Below are 15490 nucleotides of genomic sequence, written 5' to 3'. Positions count from 1 at the left end.
AGCACATACTTCCCCCCTCCCTGAGCTGTCGTCAGAAGTCTTAGTAGAGTTTCAGCAGTTGCAGAAAGAGATTGAGGAGGTGTGACGTCATTCCTATGAGCAGATAAAGAAACTGGAGGAGACGAATGAGGCCCTTGAAGCACAGTTGAGCCTACTTGCAGTGAGTGATCGTTCTAGTCGCCATCCACAGAGTACATCTTCCCCTGTTCCTCAACCCTGTGTTCATACTCCACAGATCACTACTATTGCCAGGCCCATCCCTCTGCCTAGATCCAATTCAGACAAGATCGCCTGCATGACTTAGAACAGAGGCTTCAGCAGCTGGAGAGGACGTCACAGCCTATTAAGTGCACATCCTGCCAGCGGACGCAACAGAGAGGTTTAACTCTCTGGGGTCTAAGGTGTTTTTGGTGTCCTTGAGATGTTTTGACATGCCCTGACATTTGTGCTTTTTTCAGTTGCTTATAAACATATTAATAGCAAAGGTGTCATTACACTCTATTTATTACAAACAGGGCTACCATGATATGTGAGCAACATGTTTGTATTTTTGAGAGAATAATGTTAATGCATGGTTGTTGAAAAAAATAAAAATGAAAGTTTCTGTAATAAGTAGGGGTGTGACGAGACGCTTACTCCACGAGACGAGACGAGACACGAGATTGGGTTCACGAGAACGAGACAAGACGAGATTTTTACACAATTTTTAAGAAATCCTTAATGATGAAATATATGAATGGAAAATAGTCTTTTATTCAACTGAAAATCACAAAATGCAAAAAAATGTAGGTGCATTTTGAAATCAACTTGTAATGAATGCTATTTTACTTCTATTTTAATTAATTCTATGCAGTAAAGGACATGCAAACACTGCAAAATGTTTTGCTATAAACTCTACCGTCTGGCTTCTCCCCTGTACGATTTCACATGAGAAATCTAACTCCTTTCCACAAATCAAACATAAAAAAATAAAACAGTATAAATAAAATAAATATAAATAACTGAAATAACACTTTAAATGCAAACAGTAAGTGTGTATCCATAATCAAAGTACTGCTCTCTCAAAACTTCAAAACTTTTTCTTCAAGCATGAAAAAGAGATAAATTAACTACACAGAACAGCCTAAGATTATGGTCATGTTCTTTTTCAAGAAAGCATGTCGACGATTTCTGGCAGCATTTGAGACCTTTGGGCAGTAACTAGGGCTGCACGATATGAGGAAAAGCTGCGATGTGCGATAACATTGTTTTATATTGCGATGTCGATATGACTTGTGATATGTGAATGTTAGATACTGTTCCCATGTATTAGTGCTTTAATAGGTTCTTTGTGATAGGTCAAATGTTTATTACCTGCCTGGTTCAGATTACACTATTTTAGCGCGATTTTGGTACGATCCGTTTCGTGGAGATTCGTAAAGGACAACGGGCGTCGGGACGCAAGATTCGATCGTTTCATTTTGTATAGTGTGTCATAGTGGGCGACAACCTACGCGTCTTTGATGCTTCAGGACATCACAACAGGAAGACTAGCATGTTTAATTAGAATGAGTGAGCGAGAATGAGTGAGAGTGCGAGCAACAGTGAGTGTGCATATGTGCGTGCGGGAGTGAGCGAGTGTGTGTGCGAGCGAGCGAGTGAGTGAGTGAGCGAGGGACAGTGAGTGTGTGTGTGTGTGTGTGTGTGTGTGTGTGTGTGTGTGTGGGTGTGTGTGATTGGCATGGCACACAAATTATTTAAAAGTGGCAGGGGCATCTTCAATACTAATTTCACCCTCATGCTCAATCACGCTGACATCACAACAACTCACGAGACAAAGTTTCACCTGGACGAGAAATCTCGTCGTGTTTTAATCTCGCGAGATCTCGTAACACGAGATCTCGTCACACCCCTAGTAATAAGGCCATAAAACACATACTTAATATGTGTCCACAAGACTTTTGACTAATGGATATTGTCGCCTAGAGTTTATTCTTCAAAATGTTCTGAAAATCATCCTGCCTAATCATTCACATAAAACAATACATTGATTTAAATTTTGTAATACACTTTCTGTTTGGAAAGGCAATATGTGTGGGGGCAAATCCTGTTCAAAAAAGCTATATGGGCCATTCTACAGAATTGGTTCAAAGTTAGAGTGGAAATTTTTTTGTCGTTTTCCACAAATTTTGTATGCATGCAAATTGTATAATATCCAAGGAAAACATTTCTACTAATTGTACAGTTAATTCTCATACTGTATTTTCAGAAAGTTTTGCAATATATCTTCTCCCCAAATGTGTCACTAATAAAAAACAATTTAATAAATAATTTTATGAAAAGGTTTATGTTGACCTATTAAGATTAATATTTTAATCTTTTATATAATATATATATATATATATATATATATATAGAGAGAGAGAGAGAGAGAGAGAGAGAGAGAGAGAGAGAGAGAGAGATAGATAGATAGATAGATAGATAGATAGATAGATAGATAGATAGATAGATAGATAGATAGATAGATAGATAGATAGATAGATAGATAGATAGATAGATAGATAGATAGATGTCCAGTGTAAATTGTGATAATCATAATGAATAATCGAAATTACAATTTCAAGGGAATAATTGACAATTATGATTTTTGCAGCCCTAATCGTGCAGATCATAATCGTGCAGCCCTAACTCACAGCAGCAGAAAGAGGCTGAACACTTCAAATATACTTTACATTGTGATTGATGTGTGAGAGTCAAATATGATCTTACCACAGTTTCTCCAGTTTACAGTGAGGATTCTGTAGTACATCAGACAGCAGATTCACTGATTTTCCTATTTTATTCCATGCCAGATTCAGTTCTCTCAGGTGTTCAGGGTTTGATCTCAGAGCTGAAGTCAGAGCAGCAAAACCTTCATCTGTGAGATCACAATTACCCAACCTGTAGAGAACAATGACACACACTTCACTCTCAGTTCAGATCAGATCAGTTTTGCAGTGAATCCATTATTAAAGAGAAAGTTCAAACTTAAAGCACAATTAATATGTTTGGTGGATCATTAGACTGAGATCTAAAATGTGACAAAACATGATCATAAAACATCTAAAGTATCATTCAATCAGGAAAAATAATCTCTTATTTGCACTATATTAAAATTCAGTCTTGTGTTCAGTCTGCTTTAATAAATGAGACTATTCACTACATAGGCTAGTTTTACTGTTACTTACTAGATCTGTACTATGTAATATGCATGAAGTGTCAATTAGTGTGTGTGTGTGTGTGTGTGTGTGTGTGCGTGTGTGTGTGTGTGTTTTCATTTCACAAAACTAAAAACAATCCTTTAGAAAGTGTCAATGCAGAAAGATGAACATAATTAACAGTAAGAATGAATCCAGCATGTTCTTCATTTCTCAGTTCTGACTGTGTTGAGCTCGAGTCTGTTTAAAGTCAAGAGACTGAAATGTTGATTGTGTGTGAAAGTGTGTATTTCAGTGTGTCTCTCAGTCCTGCAGTTTCATGTTGAGGATCAACTCATGTGTTCAATCATTTACAGCTCAATAATCTGAACTCACAGCAGCAGAAAGAGGCTGAACACTTAAAATATACTTTACATTGTGATTCATGTGTGAGAGTCAAATATGATCTTACCTCAGTATCTCCAGTTTACAGCGAGGATTCTGTAGTACATCAGACAGCAGATTCACTGATTTTCCTATTTTACTCCATGACAGACTCAGTTCTCTCAGGTGTTCAGGGTTTGATCTCAGAGCTGAAGTCAGAGCAGCAAAACCTTCATCTGTGAGATCACAATAATTCAACCTGTAGAGAACAATGACACACACTTCACTCTTTCAGTTCAGATCAGATTAGCAGTGAATCCATTATTAAAGAGAAAGTTCAAACTTAAAGCACAAATTAATATGTTTGATGGATAAGATTGAGATCTAAAATGTCACAAAACATGATCATAAAACATCTAAAGTATCATTCAATCAGGAAAAATAATCTCTTATTTTCACCATATTAAAATTCAGTCTTGTGCAAAATCTGCTTTAATAAATGACACTATTCACAACAGGCTAGTTTTACGGTAACTTACTGTATCTGTATGTATTGAGTGTCAATTAGTGTGTGTGTGTGTGTGTGTGTGTGTGTGTGTGTGTGTGTGTGTGTGTGTGTGTGTGTGTGTGTTTTAATTTTACAAAAAATAGAAAGTGTCAATGCAGAAAGATGAACATAATTGACAGTACAAATGAATCGTCTCAGGTTACGACTGTAACCTATGTTCCCTGAGAACAGGGAACGGGACAGTGCGTCAAAGCGCTAAGGGAACGCCTCAGCATGACTGAAACACTGTATAACCATGAAAATCGTATTGGCCGGCGTCAGCCATGACGTCATGCTCTAGCACGACCAGGAAGTATAAAAGGGTGTCTAGAGAACATGTCATCCATTTCTTCGTCTGAAGGGACTGTACAAGCAGACCGGAGGCATGGCAACGAGACGCAGTTTCTCGTTCACTGTTCTCAGGGAACATAGGTTAAAGTCGTAACCTGGTAACTCGCACTGCGTCAAAGTGTTGGGGGAACGATCTACCCACGCTGCCACGCTGAGGGGATGCTTTAGCAACTATGGCTGCTACAAGCACAAACACATTAACTCAAAGTTAATGGGGGTTGACTCTGAACAGAGTTACCCCCTCGCTTAGGGAACTGTGAATCACACAAAGGGCTTGCCAGCTCAAGGGCATGGGTACCACAGCCCGACTTTCAGAGGGGGGTTTCTTTAAGGGAGTATGGCCCAGAGACTATGGGCCCTAGCCTGCTACTTTCGGGGGGACAGAGTCAACCCCCATACCAGGGAGGCTATCATGCTTAATGCTGAAGCCAACAACCTGCTTAGTAGTGCTATGGGAAGCGGAGGCCTCAGCAGGATGACTCAAGAGCAGAGGAGGCCTGCCCACTTACACCAATGTGGCTCTTTCAGAACTTTATCTCAAAATGTGAAAAGTTCATAGTGCAGAGCTCAGACAAAGGGCCTAAAACCAACTTTCTGTTATCGAGAGGGCCCTTTTCTGTATGAAAAGCATGGAGGCCTCAGCAGGACGACTCTCGAAGGAGAGGAGGCCTGACACATGCTAGAATACAGCTAGTCTTGCCTGGGGGCCTCAGCAGGACAACTCTATTAGGAAGAGGGGCCTGCCAGACTCACACCAGCATTGAGTTTTTCAGAACATCAACTCAGAGCTCAGGGAACGATGGGTCTAATAACTACTCAAGACATGAGGATGAACCCTTTCCACGCTCTACCAAGCCACATATATGGAGACCTCAGCAGGATGACTCTCGAAGGAGAAGAGGCCTGACAAATGTACCTAACAAGCTGTATATATGGAGGCCTCAGCAGGATCACTCTCGTAGGAGAGGAGGCCTGACACATGTAGCTAACAAGCGGTAAACATGGAGGCCTCAGCAGAATGACTCTCTAAGGGAGAGGAGGCCTACCATACCCTTTAAGAATCAGCCAAGCTCTAGCTATGCATAACACAGAACTGAGGGAGCGAAGGGCCTACAATATAACTCTCTGAATTAAGAGAGAGGCCTCTTCTCGATGCAGAGACCAGATCTATCTGCTCAGAATTCTGGAGGGTGAAGGCTTCAGCATGACAACTCTAAGAATGAGAGGAACCCTACGACATCCTTATGTGCATTTCCAGAAATATGGCCGCTGGAGACGTACTCAGCATGACGACCCTAAACTTAAAGGAACACTCCGACTTTTTGGGACTTTAGCTTATTCACAGTATCCCCCAGAGTTAGATAAGTCCATACATACCTTTTTCATTTCTGTGCGTTCTGTAAGTGTTATTTGACGCACCCACCGCTACCCTAGCACAAAGACTGGATGTAAATGGATAATGGTAGAATACTAATCCCAATAAGTGACAAAATAATGCAAACATTTTCCTATTTACATGTTGTGATCTGTATAGTCACAGCGTGTACAAATAACAAGGCTATATGAGACAGAGACCATTTTTAATTGTATAAATACTGGGAACTATATTCTCACTAGGCGTAGGAGCACAGCTAACGTTACTTGGGCGGAGTGGCTACTTGGGCGGAGTGATTAGCGCAGCACACGAGACGCCCTGTGGTGAGGAGCAGAGAGTTCGCTCAGAGTTGGAGCAATAGAGTCAGCAATTACTAGAAAGTAGGGCTGTTTTCGACTAAGGATTTTCATAGTCGAATCTGATTCGTTAGATTTTGCCGTAGTCGACTGATAGTCGAACCTTTTTTTTTTTTTTTTTTTTTTTTAGATAGCAGCTAGATTTTTTCAATTTCAAACAAAAGAGCTAAAAAAACTAAAAGAAAAACATGGTGTGTAACAAATTCCTTTTATTCATTTAAAGCCAGATGAACAAAACATATCACACATATTTCATACCATTTCATAAACATGAGGAGCAATATGAGAGAGAAATTTGGTGATCGTTGTTTAGGTCAGTGGTTCCCAAACCTGTCCTGCCGGCACCCCAACACTGCACATTTTCTTTGTCTCCCTAATCAAACACACCTGATTCAACTCATCAGCTCATTAACCAATGTGATAACGTCCATAATAATTGGACTCTGGGTTCGATTTTTTGACCATTTTCAGTGGTTATGAGGAGCAATATGAGAGGGAAATTTGGTAATCATTGTTTAGGTACATTAAACCACGTAAAGCTTTTTTCACGTTAGGACTTATAAAGCCCATGAGAACCGTGTGGAGTCAACCCACAGCCGCTCCGCAGCCCTGCTGAAAATGTGAAGCAGATTTTTGAATACATTTTTATTTATTTACATTAGTAAGCTACAGGACATCGTCTTTCAAAACATGACCCGCGCGAAAGCGAAAAAAAAAATAATAATTGTACCCAGCCCTTCGGAAAATGCGAATGCGTCTCTGTCCCCAGCACATTTCAAACCAAACTGACGCCCATGTATTCGACTATGAGGTTCATAGTCGAATCAGACCTCTCCGAATCGAATCGTCGAATCCTCGACTATTAGAAGTCAGCCCTACTAGATAGTAAATTTATACTTTACAATCATGGGCGTTCGCTGTATTGTAAAGAGCTGCGACAATAAACAGGGGAGACCAGGTAATACTATGATGTTTCATAGAATTCCAACCAAAAACGCTGACCTGATGAATCGATGGCAACAAACACACCTGTAAACAGCATCAAAAAGTATTTCGTTTGCTCTGAACATTTTACTATAGACGACTATTTTGAAAAAATGCAAGTTGCCACACGGACCATGAAACGTGTGCTAAAGGATACGTTAGAGCCATCCCATCGATAATAAAGACAGGACAAATTGGATCACCTGTTGCTGCGGTAAGTGTTCCGTTATGTTTTGAGATGACTAACATTAGCCATACTGTAACAGTATGTTAGCCTACATCTTTTAATAGCCTGCGGGGCATGAACATGACGGTCATAAAACAATAAGTAGGCTAAACTAAGTAAAAACACGGTGATTATTCATAATGAACTAAACTGCAATTAACGTTTTAAAAAAGTTGTACATTCTAAATAGCCTACATTACTTACAGTTTGCGTCGTCGTTGTTGAGCCCAGAATAGTCCACATGGCTTATCTTGTACAAAAGTTCTCTTACGAGAGGTTCTCTCGTATTTGCGTAAGCTAGCTTACGCTACGGGAAAAGTCATCTTTTCTCGAGATGCTGAAGCCAAAAAATTATCCTTAATTTTTCATATATTGTCAACGCAGTGCAGCAGGCAGCTCAACAGAGCTAGAGCGGGCAATACTGCGCGCTCATTGGCTGCCGCGCGGCAACTGCTTAAGCCTACCAGTGAGGCCCGCGTGACGTCACGCCCAATGCGCGTCACAGCCCGCCAGAATGGGTGGCGTCAGAGCGTATATAAGGAGGGCTCGGAGGCTAAAATCTCTGATTTCTGTCTCTTCAGCGAAGCGCTCGCATCGCTGTTCTCTGAGAGAAGCCGCCGCCGTCGAAAAAGCACCGAGCCAGCTTAGGACAGCACCTGAGGAAGCCGGACGATCTCTCGCCGCCTTCAGCCTGCCGTGCCAGCTCAGCTATCCGGCGACATATATCCTTTTCTTGCTGTGTGTGTGTGTGTGTGTGTGTGTGTGTGTGTGTGTGTGTGTGTGTGTGTGTGTGTGGTCGTTCACGCGACACTACTAAAAGAGCAGAGGCGTTTGTTCCAAAATGCCTCACAATTCCTGCGGCTTGTGCCGCTCTCACCTCAGCGACAGAGACCGCCATATGATCTGCGCTCTCTGCCTGGGACGTGACCACGCTGCCGTTGCTATGTCTTCGGGCGGCTGTGAATTCTGTGAAGAACTGCCGATGTCGACCCTGCGGGCTCGACTCGCCTTGTTCAACGCTGAACCCGCTCCAGTCTCCGGGCCGCGCAAGAAGAAGCGCCGCTCTCAGAGACCACCGGAGCCCGAGGCGCGAGCCAGGCTTTCGCCGGAGGTCCTCCCGCGAGCCTCGCTCTCTCCTTCTCCGCCCCCGCTTCCCGACGCGCAGCCGCCGGCTCTCGCCCGCGATGCCGTCGCCTCAGGGGATGAAGCGGAAGACGACGCTTTACTGGACAGCTGCTCTCTACTGGCGTCAGATAGCGAAGGGTGGTCCGGCTCTCACCGCTCCGCCTCTTCTTCTACACGCGAGTCTGGGAGGACCCATGCCAGTGTGGACGCCGAGCTTCTCCGCCTCCTCACTATGGCCGTCGACAACCTGGGCCTCGAATGGTCCCCGCCTGCGGTGCCCGCGCCGAACAGCCCAGCCGCCGCCAGTCGCCAACGTCCAGATCAGCGCCCTTTCTACCAGAGCTCCACGCAGAGCTTTCTAAGTCGTGGGACGCTCCAGTTTCAGCCAGACTTCGCTCTCCAGCCTCAGCGACCCTCTCGCACATGAACAGAGCCGCGGAGAAGGGATATATCAACATCCCTCCGGTTGAACAGGCGGTCGCAGCGCACCTTTGCCCCCCATCCGCGAGATGGCGCTCAAAGTCTGCCCTCCCGTCTAAAGCCTGCAGGACCACTTCAGCCCTTGTCAGCCGCGCTTTCTCCGCCGCTGGTCAAGCCGCTTCAGCCCTGCATACCATGGCGGTCCTGCAAATTTTCCAGGCCGATCTCCTCCGTCAGCTGGACGAAAAGGGCCCAGATCAGACCGCTTTGACAGACCTGCGCAGCGCGACGGACCTCTCCCTTCGCGCTACGAAGAGCGCAGCCCAGGCTATCGGGCGTTCGATGGCTTCGCTGACCGTCACAGAGCGCCACCTTTGGCTGAAGCTGGCCGACATGGGAGAGGCAAAGCGGTCTGTTTTCCTTAACGCCCCGGACCACCGTCCAAATTCTTCTGCCTTCCTCTGCCAGTCCCCTTAGTCAAGGCTACTGCAGTAGTGTTTTCCGCAGCCAACGAGCCAGTTCCTCAACTCGCTCGCCTGCACCCAAACGCCGTTTTTACGGCGACCCAGATAATTCGCAAAGAGAGCTCAATGTCTGGTCATCCGGCCCACGTCGGCAGTGTTATGAGTGTAGTGAATATGCCCACGTCCCAGTGTTCATGTCTACACCCAAGCACGATCTCCCCTGTGTGTCCCACAGAGCACATTCACATAAAGCGTGCGGTTGCCGCTCGAGTGTTAAATGTAGGAAATGTGCCCACTCCCCAGTGCTCACGCCTACACACTGCCCGCTCTGTCTCACATACTCAGGGTCTAGATCTCATAAAGCCCCAGGCCATCGGCCGTGTGTTAATAAAGAGTCCTGTGCCCGCTCCCCAGCGCTCACACTCGCTTGTAAACACCTCCATGCCAGAGACCGTGTCTGTGAGCACTGCTCAGCCGGTCGTCGCTATCAGCGAGCCCCCGCTCCCCAACACCGACAGCGCGCTCGCACTGCCGCCGCTTCGAGTCTCCCGGGCGTGTCGAAATGGGTACTGAGCACACTAATACGGGGCTATTCGCTTCAGTTCCTTCGCCGTCCTTCGCGCTTTCGAGCACGCGTCAAGACTGAGGTAAACGCAGAAGCAGCCCATCTGCTTCATGCAGAAATAGCGAATCTGTTGCGCAAGGGGCGATAGAGAGAGTTTACCCTTCTTTAACCGAGGCAGGCTTTTACAGCCGTTATTTCCTCGTTCCCAAGAAGGACGGAGCGCTCAGACCTATATTAGATCTGAGATTTTTGAACAAAGCTCTCATGAGCCGGCCGTTCAAGATGCTCACGACCAGGCAAATCCTCGCGCATATTCGCCCGAGGGACTGGTTTATCTCTCTCGATCTGAAAGACGCATATTTTCAGATTCAGATTATACCCCGTCACAGGCCATTCTTGAGATTCGCCTTCGACGGCCAGGTATTCAATACACCGTCCTTCCGTTCGGCTTATCCCTGGCACCCCGTACATTTACGAAGTGCGTGGATATGGCTCTCGCTCCCCTGAGAGCACAGGGGATGCGAATTCTGAACTATCTGGACGATTGGCTCATCCTAGCGCAATCAGAGGAAGAGCTCGCTTCCCACAAGATGACGCTTCTCAGTCATTTAGAAAGCCTGGGTCTTTCGGTGAACTGGGCCAAGAGCATGTTAACCCCCAGCCAGTCAATATCCTTTCTGGGAATAGAACTGGACTCGGTGGCCATGACGGCCAGGCTGTCAACACAGCGCGCGCGCTGTGTTCAACACCTCGCCGCGTCTTTTCAAAAAGACAGGTGTTTCCCCCTGAAAACATTTCAGAGGATGTTGGGCCATATGGCATCAGATCTCGCACCGCAAACTGATCTCAACAGACGCGTCCAACACGGGTTGGGGAGCGCTTCACGAGGGCAGACCAGTCTACGGCCACTGGTCGGACCAGGAGAAAAGCCTTCACATAAACTGTCTGGAGATGTTAGCGGTCGAGAAGGCGCTGAAACACTTTCTCCCTTACCTGCACGGGCACCATGTGCTAGTTCGCACGGACAACATGTCAGTGGTGTCTTATGTGAACCGTCAGGGCGGAACCAGATCCAGAACTCTACGCGCTCTGACAGAGCGTCTTCTGATCTGGGCTCAGGGCTCGCTGCGCTCTCTGAGAGCCGCGCACGTGCCTGGTCGCCTGAACGACGGACCAGACAGGCTGTCCAGAGACAACGTTCCCCCTGGGGAATGGGCTCTACACGGCCAGACAGTCCAGACGCTGTGGCGTCACTTTGGCAAAGCAGAAGTCGACCTTTTTGCCACGAGCGAGAATGCTCAGTGCCAAAGGTTCTTCTCAAAGAGCGAGGACGCGCTTGGCCCAAGTCTGGCCCAGCGGCCCGCTGTACGCTTTTCCCCCGATCTCGATGCTGCGGCAAGTGATAGCGAAGATCAGGGAGACGCACTGCGCGGTGCTCCTCATAGCCCCGCACTGGGTGGACCAGTTTTGGTTCTCAGAGCTGACGGCGCTGGCAGATACAGCCCTGTGGCCGATCCCGGTGAGGAGAGACCTTCTCTCTCAAGCCCGAGGCTCAATTCTACATCCCCATCCAGAGCATTGGTCTCTGCATGCGTGGGTGATCAACGGATATTCGTTGATCTGCCAGAAGGGGTAGTTAACACGATCGCGCAGTCCAGAGCCCCCTCGACGAGGCGGCTCTATGCGTCTAAATGGTCAGTGTTTAACAAATGGTGCGCGGGTAAGAGTCTAAATGCTCAATCTTGTGGAGTTCCACATGTTCTGAACTTCCTCCAAGAGCTCCTGGATGCGGGCAGGTCCCCCTCCACGCTCAAGGTTTATGTTGCGGCGATTGCTGCGCTCGCCGACTCGGCGCGCGGCCGCGCATTGGGAAGAAATGAACTCATCACCCGCTTCCTCCGAGGGGCCAGGAGGTTGAATCCTCCACGGCCGCCTTCGGTACCCATTTGGGATCTGTCTTTGGTCCTAGAGGCTCTGAAAGCTCATCCCTTCGAACCCCTAGACTCGGCGGAGTTGAAATACCTGACGTTCAAAACCGTTTTTCTGTTAGCCCTGGCTTCAGTAAAACGCGTGGGCGACTTACACGCGCTATCAGTGAGCGCTACGTGTCTTGAGTTTGGACCTAATGACTCTTTAGTCATCCTCAAACCAAAGCACGGTTATGTCCCCAAGGTGTTGGGTACTCCGTTTAGAGCTCAAGTTATTTCCCTTTCAGCCCTGCCGTCAGGTAGTGGGGATGGCAGCAGCCTTCTTTGCCCTGTCAGGGCTCTAAGGCGTTATGTCACACTCTCCGCCACCTTCAGGCTTTCGGAGCAGCTCTTTGTTTTGTTTGGAGGGCGCACCAAGGGTCTCGCCGCCTCGAAACAGACGCTATCCAGATGGATAGTGGACGCTATTGCAACAGCTTATGCGTCCAAAGACCTGCAGTGCCCTTTGGGCATACGGGCTCATTCCACCAGAGGCATGGCCTCGTCGTGGGCATGGTCCAGAGGAATTTCTATTCATGACATTTGTATGGCGGTGGGCTGGGCCTCCCCCTCTACATTTGTTAGGTTCTATAACCTGGAAGTTCCTGCCTTGCAGGCTAAACTTTTGTCAGTCTAGTCGGGTATATGCCCTGTTCATGTGTGCACAGGCTAGTCACTCGATTTAGCTCTCCTGGTTGAGCTGCACTTGGGTATGTCAGTTATTTAGACCGGCTGTGCCGCTCTTTTCTTCCCTATGGGTGCTTATGAACGTGTGTTGGCCCGCTCCGCTGGCCACCTGTTCTTCCACTTCTATGCTTCCCGGGCTTCCGGGAATGTGGTGTGGATATAAGGCGCGCACGGCGTTGACAATGGGGTTCCCGTAGCGTAAGCTAGCTTACGCAAATACGAGAGAACCTCTCGTAAGAGAACGATACTAGGTTACTCACGTAACCTCGGTTCTCTCTAGAAGAGGGAACGAGTATTTGCGTTCCCTGCCGTGCTCACGCCTCGAGCTCATGTCGCTTCATTCGACAGAAACCAGAGATTTTAGCCTCCGAGCCCTCCTTATATATGCTCTGACGCCGCCCATTCTGGCGGGCTGTGACGCGCGAGACAGCCCGCCAGAAGCAACAGCATAGCAACCACCCAGAACACCCTAGCAACCGCCTAGCAACCACCCAAAACACCCTAGCAACTGCCTAGCAACCACCAAGAATACCCTAGCAACCGCCTTTTGTGACGTCCAGAACGAGCTGTATTTAGAGCTTGATTAAATAAATGATTTGTTTATAATGGGGAGGACGTCTTAAGCTATGAAACTTGCAGGACGTTTTAATGGTACAAAGACCTCTTATATACCAAAGGCAAAAGGCAAATTTGGTTTCTCATGTCATGACCCCTTCAAAAAGTTTAAGTCCTTGAAAGTTGCTTGTAGTAACCCCATCACAATTAATGCTGTCAAGGCATGGAAAGTTATCAGGCGTTTGGAGGGTCAATCCCAACTTACCTCAACTTTTACTCCTATTTGTGATAACTATGACTTCCTGCCGGGGACTGTAGACCAAAATTTTCAAGTTTGGGCACATAAAGGTCTCAATACTTTACATGATCTATTCGAGGGGGACACTTTAATGTCATTTGACCAATTAACCACCAAGTACAGCATTCCACACGAAAGGATTTTTTTCGTTATTTACAGTTGAGAGACTTTGTGAAAAAGGACACTACTTTGCTCACAAATCAAGACATTTCAGCTGTGGAGAGACAGCTTTTTTCACAAATGAACAGTTCTACAAGTTCTTTTTATAGGGTTCTCAAGGATTGTGGATCTTCAATACAGACTTATTGAAGAGGACATGGGAAAGGACACTTGATATACAAATCACAGACGATCAATGGGAGGAAGCATGAAAGAATGCAGGGACCTTAAGCATATGTAACAGAGTAAAAGCAATGCAGTTGAAAATTTTGCACAGAGCTCACATTTCTCCTTCGCGGAGGCACAAGTTTAAAGAAGACTGCTCGCCAATGTGCCCGAAATGTAAAACAGAGGAAGGAGATCTTATTCACTGTTTCTGGTCTTGTAAGGAGATTCAGAAGTTTTGGGTTATGGTTGAACAAGAACTTAATGCTATCTTATCTGTCAATATTGGCTACGGTCCAAAACACATGTTACTTGGAATATACGATGACATGGCTTTAGACAAAAATAAAAAGACACTTTGCAAGTTCCTAACATTCTGTGCAAGAAAATGTATTCTTTTGAACTGGTTAGTTGATAAGGCCCCTTCTAGGTCACTATGGCACAGGGTTATATTGGAATATGTTTCATTAGATTATCTAACCTGTGCGTCTTATAATAAAGATGTCCTCTTTTATAGAAGGTGGGACCCATTTCTGATATATATGGGCTTAGATATATCCTCTATTCTTATTAGAGGGTTTGTTTAATGAGGTTTAAATGTGTGGCACTTTGGTGCAAAAATATGTAAGATATATTGTTTGTATGATTATACCACTCTCCATTTTATTTATTTCTTAAACTGATTTACTGTGGTAAGACATATTATTTTTTATTCATTTTATTTGATTGATTGATTTATTTTTATTTATTTTTTACCTTTTTTTTCTCGTTCTTTTGTTTGATGTAAATTTTGTTTTGTAATGTTTAAAAATTAATAAATATATTTCACAAAAATAACAAAAAAAAACAGTAAATAAAACATATAAACATAAAAACATATTCAACTCATTTTTTTTCTTTTTTTGGGGGGAACAGCCTGTCTACGTTCGCTTAACTGGAGGAGGCACCTAGTGCCAACCACTCTGCTAACAGCACTGTGGGGCTACAGGGGAAGTTCTCAGTATAATTGGTTGGTCTTTGGTTGGTCACACAACAAAGGCCTGAGGCAGACCATCAGAATAGATTATCATTATCGTTCCAGCTCATTGGGCCTGATGTTATGGACGAAGGGGGAAAGAGGAAAAGGAGGGTGTGCACAGGGATGGAGGCGATTACCTCTCTCTGCTTGTGTCAGGACGCTCACGTCTGGCCTCCTTGACCTACTCCTGCCAGGAGGAGGGGAACGAGTGGCGACTGAGTCCTGCTGGCCCTGTCTACAATCCTCGGAATAAGATGGGCCAGGACCCCCAGGCTGTCTGGGTGTGGCCCTAGACCGGCGTGGTATACAATATCTATATGCCGCCGAGCGCGCCTTCGCCTCTCTGAAATTTCCGCCTCAACGGTGGTCCCGAAAAATTCAGAGGGCAAAACCGGGGCATGGAGGAGAAAAGTCTTTTCTTTCTCCCTGATGCCTGCCAAGTTCACCCACAGATGCCTCTCCGTGGCCATGGCCGCCAACGATCGTCCGATCGTGGCAGACATCTGTTTGGTGGCCTGGAGAGCCAGGACTGTGGTGCGGCGCAACTCAGCCACCGCATAAAACCCTGACCCTGGTTCAGGTCCCTCAGCAGGTCAGCCTGGTATGCCTGCAACACAGCCATTGTATGCAGCGCAGCATCAGCCTGACCTGCCGCCGCATATGCCCTGCCATTTAGACGAGATGTGGTC

General features: G+C 46.1%; 1 protein-coding gene and 1 long non-coding RNA gene across 2 annotated transcripts in view; one reads left to right on the top strand and one right to left on the bottom strand.

Moving 5' to 3' along the window:
- The window catches only part of LOC311296765, a 120479-nt gene that overhangs the window by 73916 nt on the left and 31073 nt on the right, over nucleotides 1-15490 (top strand). The gene's annotated exons all lie outside the window — the stretch shown is intronic.
- Nucleotides 1-15490, bottom strand: part of LOC311296714 (NACHT, LRR and PYD domains-containing protein 3-like) — a 49405-nt gene that overhangs the window by 24906 nt on the left and 9009 nt on the right. Inside the window, exons 10-11 of the mRNA XM_084418590.1 lie at nucleotides 3628-3798; nucleotides 2749-2919 (exon numbers count right to left, since the gene is read on the bottom strand). Coding sequence (XP_084274716.1) covers nucleotides 2749-2919; nucleotides 3628-3798 — 342 coding nt within the window. The remainder of the gene's footprint in view (nucleotides 1-2748; nucleotides 2920-3627; nucleotides 3799-15490) is intronic.

The sequence above is a fragment of the Rutilus rutilus genome, assembly GCF_951802725.1.
Source record: "Rutilus rutilus genome assembly, chromosome: 9".
NCBI classification, from domain to species: domain Eukaryota; kingdom Metazoa; phylum Chordata; class Actinopteri; order Cypriniformes; family Leuciscidae; genus Rutilus; species Rutilus rutilus.
Note: the sequence above shows the minus strand (reverse complement) of the source record. Positions and strands in the feature narration are given on the sequence as shown.